The following is a 17,662-nucleotide window of genomic DNA, read 5'->3' as shown; positions in this document are numbered from 1 at the left end:
ACAAACCACAGGAGGACATGCTCTGTTTGACCCTGGCCTCTGAGGCCACCTCAATTCCACTAAGTCTGTGCCTTGAACTAACTATCTGAATATTTTCAGTGGGTTTGTAAGCATGGGCTCCTCCCATGATCACACGTCAGGTTGAACAACAAACAACAAACATGAAAGAAACTTTCTTCCTGCTTTCTCTCCTCTCCTTCCTTCTCTCCTCCTTCTTCCTCTCCTTCTCCACCTCCTTGTCTTTCTGCTTCTTTTAGCTGTAGAGTTCTCAAATATAAAAGCTGTTGGTTTGATATTCATTTTCCACTCATGTTCCTCTCAATACCTATATTGTTACTAGGTATGGTTAGAAACGTATTTTGAAGACATTATGTGGCAAAATTCTTTGGCCAAATTTACAACACGATGTAACTCAAATTCAAAAAGACAGTGATAGGGGCTTAGTCAGTTAAGCCCCTCTTGATTTTGGCTCACATCATGATCTCACAACTTGTGAGTTCGAGCCCCCACATCAGGCTCTGTGCTGACAGCAATGAACATGCTTGGGATTCTGTCTCGCTCTCCCTCTCTCTCTCTGCTTCTCTCCTGCTCATTTTCTCTAATAATATAAATAAACTTAAAAAAAATCAAAAAAACGGTGACCTATTATTCACAACTCTAGTGCAAAAAGCAGTAAGTACTCTTTGGTTTACCATGAATTAACTTTCCAGGTCATTTCAGATGTCTTCCCAGGAAAAAGTTACTTATCAACAATTCCAAGACTTTAGTTAGTAGTAGGGCTCATGAGCACCCAACTAATATTGGTTCCTTTATCTTAAGAGCTACAGGTTAAAGAGGTCAGCACAGGTGAAGCAGACTTCTAATAATCCTTCTAGATGGTCCAAGGGGAGGGATGTTTCTACCTCCTTATATCCTACACATTGATGAACACAATTTCTTTGAGTCCAATATGCTTCCTATGTCTTTCTTTATCTGCCTTCCCACTCTTCACTAAATCATAGTAAACACCATAACCAGAGAGGTGGGGTAACTAAGCTCCTTGTGGAAAAAGAAAAAAAAAAAAAGGTAAAAAAAAAAAGATCTTTCAGAATCAAATTGTGATAGTGACATTTATATTCTTTATTTTGCATCTGCGTAGGTTATAAAACAACAATGTAATACAGTATCCATATATGGAGGAAAGGTAACCATTGTTATATATAACAATTCTTTTGAGTATAATAAAAGAGAAATTAGAGTTTTATACAAGGGATTCTGCAGATTCTACGTTTTATAAAAATAAGATTAGGACCAGACATATAATGTAACAAAGAGAATTAAGATACATTAGACAGGGGACTAACACACATAAATATCAAAATACCCATCCTGCAATCTCCTTATGTGGCCTATCTCCATGTCCTCAAGCTTTCTTTCTTTCCTTAGTACCATGTTCTACCCATTTCTCCCTCCTGTTGCTCTCCCAGTCTCTTTCCTCCACATTCTGCAGAGGATTCAATCATCATTTACCTATGATGATGCTGTGATGATTTTCCTCTCTAAATGACTGTTACTCTCCATATTATCAGGTGGTAAAAGGCTGCAAAGATTTTGCTCTATATGCTTGTGGGTCTAAGATAAAATGTTTGGAGTGTTTAATAAGAAAATCAAGTTAGGTGACCAAAGGGCATTGGTCTGAATTTTTCAGAAGAGACAGTTTCTCATGTATTTATTGTACCATGGTACAGTGAAAAAAAGTCCTAATGTCAACTCTTCTACTAACTCGCATACCAAAGTCTTCTGGTGGAGGCGAGTGATCTTCTTCACTACACGGTTAGCTGGTTAAATCTCAGATCACATACCAACCAGGCCCTTTGGCTCTTTAAGGCACCTATCCATTCATCTTTTCACTCACTGCTGCTAAAAACAGAAACAAAAAAAGAAAAGAAGTTTTACTTCATGTACAGAGAGGGGCACACTGAGGCACTCATCTGTCCAAGCAGTGATCCCCTCTATGGCTATCTACTTTTCTCTGGGAGGTATGTGAGTGGGGGTATGAGTGAAATTCGTACTCACACAGGTTAACTGGGCTACACAGCTAATATACACTGCAAAACCCTTGCTTCCTGGATAACCTTTTTTTTATTTTTTTTTTTTTTTTTTTTTTTAGACAAGGGAATAATGTGATCAAATCAGAAAGAGTAGATGGAACTAAGAAGAACATAAAACATGCTGTATAAGTTGGGTTTGGTTTTCTCTATTCCATCTTCAAATGGATGTCTGAAGTACTGTAACTTAAGAGGAATATGATCAAAGTATTTATGTGAGGGAGTCATAATTTGGCTTATTTTCTTCCAAGTTTTAAGTCCCTAGGACTAAAAGATTGGGAGTTTTCTTCTAATTGCTTCAAAAATGTGTCGTTACATACTTATTTTTGAGAAGAATATTATGTTACTTGTGATAATATATTCAAACTTAATAAATAGATCCAAACAGTTCTTTCTAAATTTCGTATGTATTATATATAACACACATATGCATTTATGTGCATAAACATCACGGTGGTTTATTACTTATGCATTATTTTCTTCATTTGAATAATCAGAAGTTGAAATTAATTACCCATTTCATTTTTTACATGTAATACAATCTAGAATGACCTCTGAAATTAAATTAAGAAGAAAACTCCAGGCATCTACCTTTTATGTGAGAATTTTGTCATCTTAGATGGAGGCAGTGAGTGGAAACAAACATAATTTAAGCACACCTTTTTTTTTTTTAATAGCAATGTCATTTTTCAGTTCCCCCGAGGAACACATTTTCCATGCATTTTTCTAAGTACATTTAGCATTAGATTCCATTTCACTTACTTTTACTGTTATTATTATTGGACTTTTCCCATGTATAGAATTATGGTACTAGAGACTTGAGTGTTTCTAAGTCTGTGTATATGAAACAATTACGCAAAACTTTCAGAGGCTAAGATTCATTTACTTGTTTACTTACTAACCCAAAACAGAGAGTGGAGAATTCCTTTTCCTTCCAATATTCCACTGCCATTTGTTGACCTAGAGACCAGTCAGAGACAGGCAGTGATGAACTAATCCCCAGGTGAAACTCTTCTGATGGTATCATATCTTGAAGCCTTCTCTAGTGATGGAGAAGGTACAAAGACACACTGTACTGCCGAACTTAGTTCTGCCCTTTCACAAATACTGAAATGGTTAGCCTTTCATACTGAAGGTAAATGGAAGTTTTTTGAACATTACTGTAGTTACCACCTGAATTCTTGGTTAAACTTAAGACTGGACAAAGAAAGGATACAATATTGGTTAATTTTCCCAAGCCATTTATTTCAATGGGCCAAGTAAGACAACAAATGAATGATCTTTAATCATTTATACAATGTTAGGGTCAAAATGGATTACTAGTCTGAATGTTCCAAAAATTCTGAACAAGATTAAGTCCATAAAATTCATTGGGACTGGACAGAAAAATCAAATAGTCTCACCTACATGAAAATCCTTTTCACTACAGAAAACCTCATTATTTTTCATCCCGATTATTCTGCCATGATATACAATGCCTTATATTTAACTTGAATATTAACCCCTTGGTCATTTTAACCAAAAAAAAAAAAAAAAAGTTTACGCTAACGGGCATTCAAATTTCGATTTTTATCTGGAGAACTATATAGTGTTTCAGTGTAATATATCAAATGCAGACAAGCAATATTGTTTAAGTATATAGATAAAAAAAAGAGAACTCTGTAGTAATGTGAAATTTTAAAACATTAAACTAAAAAAAGTAAAGAAGGATGTATCTTTCAAATTATTTATTCTACTTGGGGATACATTTTAATCCCTTTCGACAAACACATTTTGTGAGAGAGGAATAAACAGAGACAAAAAGGTGTGGCCACAGAGAAATGTAAACAATATGCTGTGATAATATGAATGACACAAATGACAAGTGAATAACTAAAATAACATAAATATATAAGAAAGTAAACAACTACATAAAGTATTTAGGGTATAGTGGAAGCTGCTTAGAGAGAAGAATAATTATAATCATGTAAAGTCAGTATGGTACAAGTGTCACAGGAAAGAATTATGTGTAGTGTTCAATGCCATGATTTTATAATCAGAACTGGACTACAATCTTAGCTTTGCTGAATCCCCAGCCATGTGATCCTGAGCACAGGAATTTAGTTTCTTTCAACTTAAAAAGCATATAATATTTACCTCATTCATTGTTGTGTGGATGAAATGATCAAGAAAATACTTGACATAGTGCCAAGAATATTGTAAGAGATAAATTAAGAGTATTATTTTGATTTCAAACAAAAACAAATTTAAAACCAGTCAACATAGGGTGTTGAGCAGCAGAAGCACCAGCCACAAGGGAGAAAAGTGGCCCAGAGATCCAAGTGGGAGGTTGTCAGTTGGGATGATGGAGGGGTGCAGCATTTATGCACAAAGAAGAACTGAGTACAGGTGAAGAGGGCAGAAAGGTCAAACTACCTTCAGGAATTACATAAGGGCGTATTTATTTGGCTGTTGTTCTACGTATCACTTGTGGGAATATCAGGCGTTGCTTACAAGTTATACTGGAGCCAAATTCCACAGGGCTGAGAAAGCCAAACTGAGTTATTTACATAGGAGTCCTGGCTGTGGGGTGCAGAAGCCTGGACAGGCCTGCAAAATCATCTAATGGCTACAAGAAGTACATGTGAAGATATATTTTTATACACTGATATAAAAATATTCTCCTAATATTTAGTAAGTGGATTGATGCTAATATTCTTTTACTCCTTATGTGAGTTGGTCATCTGTTTTGTGAAAAATCCTGGGAGAAAACTGAGAGTCACACTCTAAGGAGAAGTTATAGTGAGGTAGTCACTTCATTCAACCATCTTTAGACTGAGGCTTATTATTCAGTTAGGCAGATCTCTGGCTTTTATTTGCTACTAGCAATTATACCTGTTTTCTTAGAATAGGTAAGTGGTAGACAAAAGATTGTGGCAAAACAAAAAATCACGTCACAAAGATAATAATAATGTAAGAAAGACACAAACACTGACACGCTTCATATCATTACAAACTTTTCATCAGCAACATTACAAGAAAAAAGTAATGATGACCAAGTTAAATCAGATGGGACCCAGCCAAAAATGCCCGACATTATCAGGAAACCTATTTGACATCTGTATTGACATCTCTCATTGCTAACAGCACATCTTACCTAAACACAACGTAAACTTTAGCACAACAGCAAGTGATATTGTGGCATCAACACAGACCTCTAAAATTTTCTGAAAATAAATATTCCAGTACTTTACCAACTTTCAATAAATTACATAATAAACATTTAGAAGCTTTTGATTTTTCTTATTTCATAATAAAAGAAAAAAAAGCTACACATCATTTGGATAAAATTGGATTCGGTAGTGTGTATGAAATGATATGGTGATAAAATAAACTATATTTCTTGTCAGCCAATATTGTTGGAAAGACTACAGAAATAACAGGAAGGTTTGAGAGAAATTTTTAGAACAAAGTAAGTAGCAAAACTTTTGGTAATAACAGAATTAAAGTGTAGATATTTCTAATATGTTCAGTTTATAATATTTACTATTTCTGCTTTAATAATAAAATACTTAAAGTACTACTGTAAGCCAATAAGGAAAACTATGCCAAAGAAGTAAGCCTCACAACATTGAATGGTTTAAGGTATATATATTTATTTTTTTATGAAAAAACTGTATATTAGCTACTGAAGAGTGGCTTTTTCTTTGATTGGAATTATTCTTTTAAAAAGGGTAAGAATACAGAGATCGCTGTATACCTGTGAAATTCATTTACTACATCTGTTATAAGTAGGTCAGATTTGGACAGAAGACCTCTGGATTTTACAGATGTGACATATGTTTTGTATACTGATGAGACCTTTATATTTTGAAGAATATATATTTTGTATATTTTGTACTGAGATAGAGAATAACTCTAAAGTTATTTAAATCACAGAGGTTTACTGATTATATAATAGGGAATTAATTTAAAAAGTTGTAGAATATGAAGATGGATCTTTTTTGACAAAAATAGGATTATCCCAAGTTTGTTCAACTTTTTGGTGATGACAAGTGGTTATCAGTAATATACCACTTACTAGATGCTATAAAGTAAATGGAATGACGGAGGGGAAAAAAGTATATAGGAGAAAGTAAACTCTGGTTATCAGCAACATGGTACTTATTAAGTACTTAGAAAAAACAAACACTAGCTGTTCTTGAACAAAATTATGGTGTGAAAACAGTCCTTTGAAAAGAGATATGTGGAAACCATGTGATTATGCTATATAAAATAACATATGTCATTTTTAAAAGCTGTCGTATCTGCTCATTTAATACATTTTAAACAGAATATTTTCATCTGTTTCTAACCCTTCCAGATGAAGAACCCCAGTGGATTTTAAAGCAATTCATTCATGTGTGTGTGTGTGTGTGTGTGTGTGTGTGTGTGTGTGTGTGTATTTTAAATACTGTATTTTCTGACAGAACAAGAACAAATAACTATTGGTCTCCTGTGGAATTTCCACAATTAAAAAATTATTTTCAGTTTCAAACTTAGAGAATAGGTAGCAAGATTTGGGAAGTACAAACTCTGATCCGCTTCTTCCAATTCTGACATATCTTTGTGGATTATCTTTCTTGTTATGGATAGTCATTAGAACTAAATATAAAAATATCAAAATAAGCTTAACTTAGAAGCTGAATTTAAGATAACTCTATCATAAAATTACAGACCAAGATTTTCAAAAATACTGAAGCGCAATCCATGTTCTCTCTAAAGTACTATTATTAATCATATTTTATTGTGATCAAATGTAACTTTATTTAAATAATTATAATGAAAACAATTATAGTCTATTTCATTTTATTTTATATTTTTGTGACTGTTTTATACTGTCCATAATATATTAATAAATCACTGTACACATTTAATTTACAAATAAGTAACACACATTAAGGTTATAAAATAATATTAAAAGTAGTGATAAAAAGACACAACAAAAAGGAAGTGATAAAGGTGTAAAATAAAAAGTGCATTAACAAAATATCTGGATATTTCTCGTTTAGATTCTATTTAGCAAGCAATGGAGAAGCATTAGCAATATCTGAGTGATAGAGTGAAATTACGTGCACCCTACAAAATAATTATCTGACAATTATATATGGAGGAAAGGAGAAAGAGAAGGCACAGTGACCAGTAATTAGATTACTCAAATCACTGATGAAAGGTCATGAAGGCCATAATTAAGAGTGTGCTCAGGAATAGGAACTAACAGACAGGAATGTGATGAATTGGATGCCGAGAGCAAAGGGCAGGCAGTAAGAAGAAGCCTCAGATCTCTCAGAAGGGTAGTGACCAGGAAGGTAGAGGCAGGTGAATGATGCTGCCATTACCAGAAACAGAAAGTCAGGAGCAGAAAAAGCCTCTAGAGAGTGTAGATAAAATTCCAACATACTGAGTTCCAGTTTACAGTGAGGCTTTGAAGTGGAACATCTACTGAGTATTTGAAACTGCAGATCTGATAATCAAAAGAGGGGAAGAAGGTGCACAGGTAGACATAACAATTGTTCATGGGGCTCTCCTAAGAACAAAGAAGACAATACCCAAAACAAAAATGAAGCAAAAGACAAAGAAAACCTCCTCTTACAGAAATGAGGAAAGAAAGTGATACAGGGAGTCAACGTAGAACTCATAAATTATGATCAGAAAGACCAAAAGAGAACAAAAAGGGAAGGGTTATGAAAGCCAAGGGCCGTTTTACAAAGGGAGAAATGGTAAAAGTCATCAGGTTGTGCAAAGTGGTAGGCTACAAGCAGTAATGGGTGGTGATGGTGATACTATATCCCAGAATAGAATGAAGAATATACAGGTACCTGCTCTTTCTGACTCTGATAAACTCATTTATGTTATGAGGGGAGACCAATGATGAATTATCTGTGAGTGATGCATCATATTACAAGTGATGTATCATATTTTATATATATGATATATGTGATATATATGAGATGATGTATTTTATTTATCTGGTATATCATATATCAGAGATCGGTTACTAAACCAAGTGTTAAAACTGTAAATGACCAAAAAAGCAACTAAGAGTTGGGATGCACTACAGATTCTAATTAGAGCCCTAATATTAACTTTTAATATTAATAAATCATTTCATTTTCCTTCAAGTCATTGTTATCTGTGAATTAAAATTAATTAACCAAATATGATGTAAGACCTGGTGTAGCTCTCAAACAATCAGAATTCTTCGAAAAATAACACTGCTGCTTGGGCAGATAGTGGTTAAGATGGGTAGATACCCTTAAAAGTTTGCACTAAAGAAAAAAATATATATATATTATTCCAGATTATGCCTGGATTATAAATAATCCTTCAATATTAAACAAGTAGAGTACATCATATAAAAATCATGTTAAATACTACAATTAACTTTTACAGAAAATGACTTTTGTCCTAAATTTTAGTCACACTTTTTTTTTTTTTTTGCAACCACAATTATTTAGACCTTTCAATGGCTGATCATACCTTAAGAGGCTTTCAAGTGAAAAGGAACTTGTTGACTTTTGCTTAACCAAGTGACTAACTAAATAGAAACTTAAGACACATATTATTTTATGTTAAAGGTAGATACTGATTTTATGTTCATAGCGGAGAGAAGAAGAACCTTAAAGTTGTAAGAAACTATTTTTATCACCCTAAAGAATTTTGGTAAATTATTAGATATGCATAAAAGCTAGAAAAATCAATCTGCTATCTCTGCTTTATTTAAATTAGATTAAGCTGTCAGAATGCCAAATTTGTTCATTTCGACAATTGTTACACTTTTCTGAAAGTGCTTTTAACTGAAGGTTTTCACTTCCATAATTAGCAGTAAGCACTCTGTGTACTTTGGTAAAAATCTGTAAGTTTTATATACCTAACAGAGTGCAAAGATAGGAAAACATAACTTACTGTTTTTTCTTTCCCAGGTTCCACCTGATCAGGCTTTGCCGGGCGTGCTGCCTGTGGCTGGTCTTTAATTTTTTGAGGCACCTCATCATCTTCCTTTGACAAACTTGGAGGTGGGCCAGAGGGTTTGTCTTCCATCTTGGTCTGTGGTAGCTTCTCTTGTACAACCTGTGGAGTCACTCTGCCTTCAGGCTTTTCCTCAGCAGTTGGTACTTGAGTTTTAGCTAAGTCTTGTTTCTGTTCCTCCTCCAGAGCTGTTTTTGTTCCTGGAGGTAACTTTTTGTCTTCAGTGGGTGGCTTTTTTTCTTCAAGAGGGGGCTTTTTTTCTTCTGGGAGTGGCTTTTTGTCTTCAGGGGCTGAAGTTTTCTCTAGTTTACTCTCTTGTTTGTGGTCTGTGGTCCCCTTCGGGACAATCTTTTCCACTGATGGTATCTCTTTCACTTTTTCTGGAATGATTTGTTCAGCTTCTGTTTTTACTTCTTGTTCCTTCTTTTTCACTTTTACTTGAGTAGGCATTGCTGTTTTCTGAGATGGTTGTTCTGGAGAGACAGGCATAGGGGAGGCTTTTGGTGCTGAAGGTGTAGGTGGCATTTTGCCCATATCTCCAAGCTGTCCTGATATTGCTCTCTGGGTTTGGCAATTTAAACAAAGCCATTCTTGAACCTGCAAATGAAACAGCAATGAATAGATTAACTATATTATAACGCACCGCTTCGGTTGCATATACCAAGGTTAACATCTGGTGATTTCTAGTTGCTTTTCTGTACAGGGAGAAAGTAGATTGTTTTCCAAACCAATGAAATAGTGACTTCTAGGGAAGACTGCAAAAAGACTATTTATAATCTAAAAATATGAGGAATATTTTCCTCATATTATTTTCCATATTAGAGATTGGCAATTCATTCTCTTCACCATAAGAAAGAATATATATATATTATATATATGTAATATATATATGTAATATATTATATATATTATATATATATATTACATATATATGTGTATATATACACGTGTATATATACACATATATAATATATAATATATATAATATATATTATATATATGTAATATATATAATATATAATATATATATGGCACTAAAGATGGAGCCACGGAATGAATATATATATATATATATATATATATATATATATATACACATACATTTTTTTTGGTGAAAAATCTACATTTGTTCCAAACACCGTATTTTTGAGCTTGGTGGCTTTAAAATTAGTATTTCTATCATATGTTTACACAAAACTATTAAATTGTATGGTCATTTTCTTTTAACTACAATTAATCAAGAGCTCTTTTAGGATTTAATGTATAATCTCCTATCTCTGGATGTGGGTCAAATGTGCCTCTATCGACGAGAGTAAAACTTCACAAGGTACATGAAAGTTTTCAAGAGTCACCTGTGCATAATTCTCTATCTGCTTTAGGACTAAAAAATAATTTCATTCTTAATAATATTCACATTTCTTATGCAACTGAGCAAAATGCAATCACTGGCTCAAGCGGTCTGATATCTTATCCCCCAGGGTTTTTTGAATCGCTGAGTCAAACAGTTTGCTATGTTTCTGCTCCTCAGTGTAATCCATAGGCCACCTGCACCAATCAACTGAGATGGTCATAAGACATGCAAACTCCTAAGAATTGCTAAAATTGTTTTAACAGGATCCTGGACTGGGACAAAGATCTGCCTTTTCAATCACTGGTTAATTCTTGATTGATTCTTTTGCAAGCTCAATTCTGATAATCACTCTCTCTTAACACATACAAATGATGGCATGGGAGACTGATTATGTGAGACTAATAATATTGCAGAACTTCTGTCCTATTGATGTATGTTGCACTTTTTCTTACCTTATAGCTATTATAATGTAAGAAATAAAGACTATATATGTAGATTATAATGGTTACATTTAATGAATACCTATTTTGTAAAGACTACAGTTGGAAGTCACACAAAGAGTACTGCATTCATATGCTGCACTGTTTTTTTGAGAAGTTCAATTTCAAACTGCTTTTCATATTGGATCACTCTTTCTAGTTACATTACTTAAATTATTCAGAGACAGAAATCACTTACTGTTCTAGAATATTATCAGGTATCTAAGTTTTATTTCTTATTTCAGCTTCCAATTTTTTAGATATCTAAATAATGATGCTTAATAAAAATTAGTGTTTTGCAATCTGTTAGCTATTATAATTCTTATTTGCTTATCTAAAGAGTAAAGACAAAAGTCAGTTATTTACTTTTTATAAGATGCTGTCGATAAAACATCAGTATGCATTATGGGTTCATTTGCTTTTTGTGTGTATGATCATCCAATACCAATTCCCTTCTTAATTTCAGTTCTAAGCAGCTCTAGAGTGAACTGTGGCTTCTTTATATAATAACTTTATATAAAAGTCTTAAGAAAGAAACTGATTTGATCCCTTATGTCAAATACAAAAAGCTCCAGCCCTTGTGCTGAATAGTCCCTAGAGAAAACAGTGCCATAATACCTACAGAAAATCAATCTTAATCCATGCTGTGGTTTTAAAAACCATTACTCAGTTGAGCCACAGTTTAGAATATTTTCATTCAGAACCTGACATTTTCTTTTTAAACAAAAGCAGACAAAAATAGCTGCATCACTGCTGTTTTGTCACATGGATTCTAAAAACCAAATGCAGGTGTGTGTTAAGCATTCCTATCAGGCCTTGTCCTAATGTAAATAAGTTAGGAAGTTTTTAATATAGCAGGAATACAGGTAGCATTACGTTGCAAATTTTTATCAACTATAATAATGTGGTTATTTTATGTGAGGTTTTGGAACAAATTGTTTTTACAAAGTTATCATCTCTTACTTTGATACTGCAATGGTATACAGCTCTTGTTAAAATGAAAATAAATGAAATTAAAATGAAAATAAAATGTGGGACACCTGGGTGGCTTAGTCTGTTAAGTGTCCGACTTTGGCTCAGGTCATGATCTTGTGGCTGGTTCGTGAGTTCGAGCCCCACGCCAGGCTCTGTGCTGATGGCTGGGAGCCTGGAACCTCCTTCAGATTCTGTCTCCCTCTTTCTCGGCCCCTCCCCCACTAGCGCTCTGTCTCTCTCTCGAAAGCAAATAAATATTAATTTTTTTTTAAATAAAAAAAAAAGAAAATGTATTGAGAAAATAAATAACTATTTCAAGGTAGTATACTCATTTTCATATATTTGAAATTTAGGTAATGGGATAAAAGGTATAACCTATTTAATCTATAATGTCACATAAAATGCTTCATTTTCCCAATTTAAAATAATGTTTGGGGGCGCCTGGGTGGCGCAGTCGGTTGAGCGTCCGACTTCAGCCAGGTCACGATCTCGCGGTCTGTGAGTTCGAGCCCCGCGTCAGGCTCTGGGCTGATGGCTCAGAGCCTGGAGCCTGTTTCCGATTCTGTGTCTCCCTCTCTCTCTGCCCCTCCCCCGTTCATGCTCTGTCTCTCTCTGTCCCAAAAATAAATAAATGTTGAAAAAAAATTTAAAAAAAATAAATAAATAAAATAATGTTTGATAAACAGCGATAACCCACACGACCACCATCTGAAAGGCAAAGGGAAGGCAATAATAGGGTCAGTCTAAAAGAAAAACCATCTTATCCTGAAAGCCTGGCTGGCCAGTTCAAATTTGTGTTTTGCTTACACTTCCATCCATATTCAGTTAAACCTGATATTTTTATACTTGGTGTCTCAATTGCATTACTGATTTGCATTTTAAATAAGATCATAAGGACAGGTCTAATTCTTTTGACTTTACATTTTGTCACCAAAGTTACTTTGGAAACGGATGTTACTATCATGTCAAATAACTACCACTTATGTATCTATTATGTATCTATTTATTCTATTTATATCTATTTATATGGAAAACGGAAAGCATATAATGCTTTTAACAGGATTGTCTAATGAATCTGCGTAGAATATAAGGAATTTGATAATTCATGAATCACAAAGGAGTATTTTTTCACCAATTAGAAAAGCTGAATTGGCAGCCTTATACATGTGTCTCTTTTCTCTGCAGCCCTAGAACCAGCTAGGGCTGGTTCTAGAATTAGAATGCCAGCAAGTTCTGCAAGCAGAGGACGTTATAATATCAGTAAGGAACTAAAAAGGGGGGAAACTATTGTAACAAAAAAATTGTATATTTCTTTAAACATGCAAATTTAAATTTTATTTATTAAAAGTGGATAAGAAAAAGCAGTAGTGAGGGTAAAATCGAAAGCAGACATGAGAAAAGCAAAACTGATCAGTTTTAACAATGAGTAAAAATGAATTTTCAAAAAAGTTCATTTTGGACAGCATGGGTTATCGTCCTTATCATATCATCATTAAATACAAACACAGTTACTAGAAAAACTGGCTTCACAAATGATAATTTGGGAAATATTCTACAATCACATAAGATGTCAAAAACCATAGTTCACTTTTTTTTTTTTTGCATTCTTTACCAAAAATAATCCCAAGGATTTTTGTTATCACTGTATTCAGAGATTTAATTAAGAAACATTACATGTCTAGGTCCAAAATAAAATGTCGTCTGCCCTCCTAGTTCCTCAACAGCCACACCATTAAATACTCATAATGCTTCTAGTCCAGTAGCAAACTGGAGATAAATTAAGCAAGATGCCTAAATTATACAAGAATTCAATGCAAAAAGTATCACTGCCATATATGACTTTTACCACCTGAAAGGATTTTACCACACATGGCATTAACTCCTTCTGTAAATTGCAAAAGACAGGATTATTCATATTTTGCCTTAAGGTTAAATATCAAAAGACTTACAGGTTTATCTTTAAATATTTGCTTAGAAAGAAAGACAATCAGAAAATGAATATATGTTATATATTATGTAATATATATTTATATATACTAAAGGCATTTATATCATTGAGTTTCTTGCATAGAAAATACAAGAAAATACATAGAAAAATATACAGAAAAATACAGATGCTTATGGAGCCTTTTTTTTTAAAACAGAAGTCATCATTATGGATCCTGTCAGATCATTTCCATTTGTTTTACTATGTTTTTAAAATACATTTTATTTTCAGTATTATGTAAGTATAATAGTATAAAACATAATAAAAGTTTTTAGCCATATTATTAAATGTATTCAATAAATTCAGAAGACTCTATACTATGAGACCAATCACCTTTTTATTCAGCGTTTCAACATTTATAACCAGGATAACAAATTCATATCCAAGTAGGGAAAATTCTGATAAGCAATTAGCGAATAAAAAACAACTCCATGTTGATCACAACATACTAGAATATATCCAATTGTCAGCTGGTACAATATTAATAAAATACATTTATTTTAACATCAAATCATCAGGCTTGTTCAAAACAACGCTCCACAAATCCATTAATCTTAAGAGGAAAGTAGGAAATGAAGGCAATAAAAACCCAGAAAAGGGATGCTGCTATGCTACTCAGCATTTTTCCATCAATAAGCAATTTGCTTTATGTAACATTTCAGCTGTAACTATAGCAACAATACCATTAAGGAAAATCTCAGAACTCCGGGCCTGCCTATTTATTTTTCTAAGTATCATTTCTGAAGCATGATAATAAGACCTGCGGCAGGTTGAAAGTCAGCCTTAGACTTAAAATGGCAGAGCTGTGATGGCCGCAAACCATGCATCAGCACTGGTTTTTGTACCTGGGAAATCTCAGCTGCGTCTTAACGTGAATTTTCATGAAAAGACCAATCCTACCAATTTGGAAGGTCAGATAGTTTCCATTGATGAAAGTATTTAAGCAGAGATTAGGTGCCCCCTACTCAGAATTCTGTGAAGGAAAACCAAGTGATCACAGGAACTGATATTTAATATCTTTGAGTTTCCAGCCCACTATTAAGTTTTTGAGTCAACGATAAGAATTTTACATAGGTTTCTGTGTGTTTGTTTATTCAGAATGTTATTTTTTTGAGCTGAAAATTATGCTAATAATCTGGTTAGAAATTACTATTTACTCTGGGAGAGAACCAAAGCATAAGAGACTCTTAAAAACTGAGAACAAACTGAGGGCTGATGGGGGGTGGGAGGGAGGGGAGGGTGGGTGATGGGTATTGAAGAGGGCATCTTTTGGGATGAGCATTGGGTGTTGTATGGAAACCAATTTGACAATAAATTTCATATATTAAAAAAAAAAAGAAAGAAATCACTATTTACTCATTGACAGGTCCAAAAACTGGGAAGCAAAGTTACCTGAGACTTTTATCGCTGGTATCAGTCTCACCTATAGTCTTGGATTAAGTTGTTCTTTTTTACCTAAAGCCCATACATTCTTACAGTTCAAGTTGAGATTCTGAAAATCGGACTTTTTGTTTAAATTTCTAAATTTATTTCTGTTATCTGTAAAAGAAAAAAGGACTGAATTCACAGTTGATGCACTGTTTTTTTTCAGATTACACAATCAGTTGCCAGACTACACAATGAGGGTATTAGAAATCTGATCATTCATGAGACTGCACTTGTATGCAGTGAGGTATTTCTGATATTTCCATTCTTATTCTGTCCCTCCTAAAAATGGATGAGATGTGTGTCAGCTCTTCTTCTTAGTATACTGCTTTTGGCTAGAATGCATAGCTTCCTTAGTATTTTTGTTCCCCTTACAATCAATGAAACAAAACCTCGTATGCAAAATACATAAGTGAATGATTGATTGGGGTTACTCCCCATTTATTTTCTGTGTGGGTATAAGAATCATATCGGAATGTATTGGAACAGGGGCACCTGGATGGCTCAGTTGGTTAAGCACCTGACTTTGGCTCAGGTCATGACCTCGCAGTTTGCGAGTTTGAGCCCCACTTGGGCTCCTCTGCTGTCAGCACAGAGCCCTGCTTCAGATCCTCTGTCCCCCCCTCTCTCTGCCCCTTCCCTGCTTTTGCTCTCTTACTCTTTCTGAAAAATAAAGATTAAAAAATTTTAAAAAAGAATGTATTAGAACATAAATATTCATATTAAAACTAAGAAAAAACCAAATAAGCTAAATTTTAAATATTAATTTTCAATGAAATTCTGACTTTGAAGGGTAAGAATCAATAATGAAACCTAACAGAATATTGGGTGCTGTTAAGAACTTGTACTGGGGTTGTCCTGCCTGGGTTGAAATTTATCAGTGCTCATGTCCCTACTCATCTTTTCTTTTATGTGGATGTTTATTTCTATAAAAACCCACACTCCCATATTCCCACACAAACTCTCTATTTTACTCATTTGAAGCTCCTAGTGTAAGTTTCTATATAATGTAAACTACATTAACAGATATTTCCATAAATAGCAACATGCCAACTAAAATCATGTGTATTACACCAGGGAGTAAAATTATATTTAGATTATAATTGCATATTCTCATTTGACATTCTTTTTGTGTCCATTTTTCTTTGACTAAACCAGGATCATTTTTCTAGTCACTTTCTCATCATAATTCATGTATATTTTTCTAAACCAGGAAAGTGATCTGAGTGTTTGATGTTTTAAATAGCATTAAATAAATAATATATAAATACACACATGCATAATTAAAATACCTCTCTATTATATTAACACAGCTTTGACAGAACTTGAAGAAAATAGGGGGCTTAGTTTCCTTTTAGAAAGATATGTATATATTTACATTTATGCAAATATGTGTATTGATTTGCATGGATAAAAACAACACAGGGCGGGGCAACTGGGTACCAGGGTGGCAAAGTCGGTTGAGCATCCAGCTTCAGCTCAGGCAATGATGTCATAGCTCATGAGTTCGAGTCCTGCATTGGGCTCTGGGCTGACCGCTCAGAGCCTGGAGCCTGCTTTAGATTCTGTGTCTCATTCTCACTCTGCCCCGCTCCTGCTTGCACTCTCTCTCAAAAATAAACAAACATTAAAAAAACTTAAAAAAAAAAAAAAAAAAAAGAACCACACAAGGCTCATTTCCCTATATTGCCTGCCTGTCTTCCTTCCTTCCTCCCTTCCTTCATATCCCTCCCTCCCTTTCCCTCTCTCTCTCCCTCCCTGTCTCTATCTTTGTATCTGTACAGAGGGAAGCAAGAAGAGTGAGCTCACTACGACTACTGCTTGATTAACAGATCTATCCGATTTGGGTTCAGTCACAGGGATTAGGGTAACTGATCTCCCAGTAGTGTATATAAAGGACAACTCCAAAGACACAGCTGTTTTCTCACTAGTAACCAAAGATGCAAACTTACGGGTAATCATACATAATTACTGTGTTGGCTTTAGCGAACTCAGCTCTAGCAAAAAAGGAAGGCTTAAAGAGAAGGCTCATCTTCGGATTCATGTCATTTCTATTTGTGATTAAGTGTTCTAGTGCACTACATTCTAGGCTGATAGTTATTTATATGTCTAGTATAAAAAAATAACAGTTTAAAAAATATGCCATGTGTTTTATATGGTGACAAGTTCATTTTTTATAACCAGTTCTCATCCTTCTGCTTTTATAAACTTGTATTTTATTTTGTCCCTATTATAAGAGGTGTACATTTATTTTGGATGTTAGTTATTACATCAAAGCAAAAAAAAATACCTTTCAAGGCAAACTTAGTCAACAGTCAGCACTACAGTCCATGAGTAATTGAGTTTTATAACAAATTTTGAAGATTGTAAC

The 17,662-nt window shown here is 33.9% G+C and overlaps 1 protein-coding gene across 1 annotated transcript in view; it reads right to left on the bottom strand.

The window, feature by feature from the left end:
* PCLO (piccolo presynaptic cytomatrix protein) overlaps nt 1–17,662 on the bottom strand; it is a 417,562-nt gene that overhangs the window by 208,041 nt on the left and 191,859 nt on the right. The window contains 1 exon segment of the mRNA XM_040472795.1: nt 9,012–9,671. Coding sequence (XP_040328729.1) covers nt 9,012–9,671 — 660 coding nt within the window.

This window comes from Herpailurus yagouaroundi, unplaced genomic scaffold (genome assembly GCF_014898765.1).
Source record: "Herpailurus yagouaroundi ecotype Mexico unplaced genomic scaffold, PumYag 100, whole genome shotgun sequence".
NCBI classification, from domain to species: Eukaryota; Metazoa; Chordata; class Mammalia; order Carnivora; family Felidae; genus Herpailurus; species Herpailurus yagouaroundi.
This window is presented reverse-complemented; position numbering and strand designations above follow the sequence as displayed.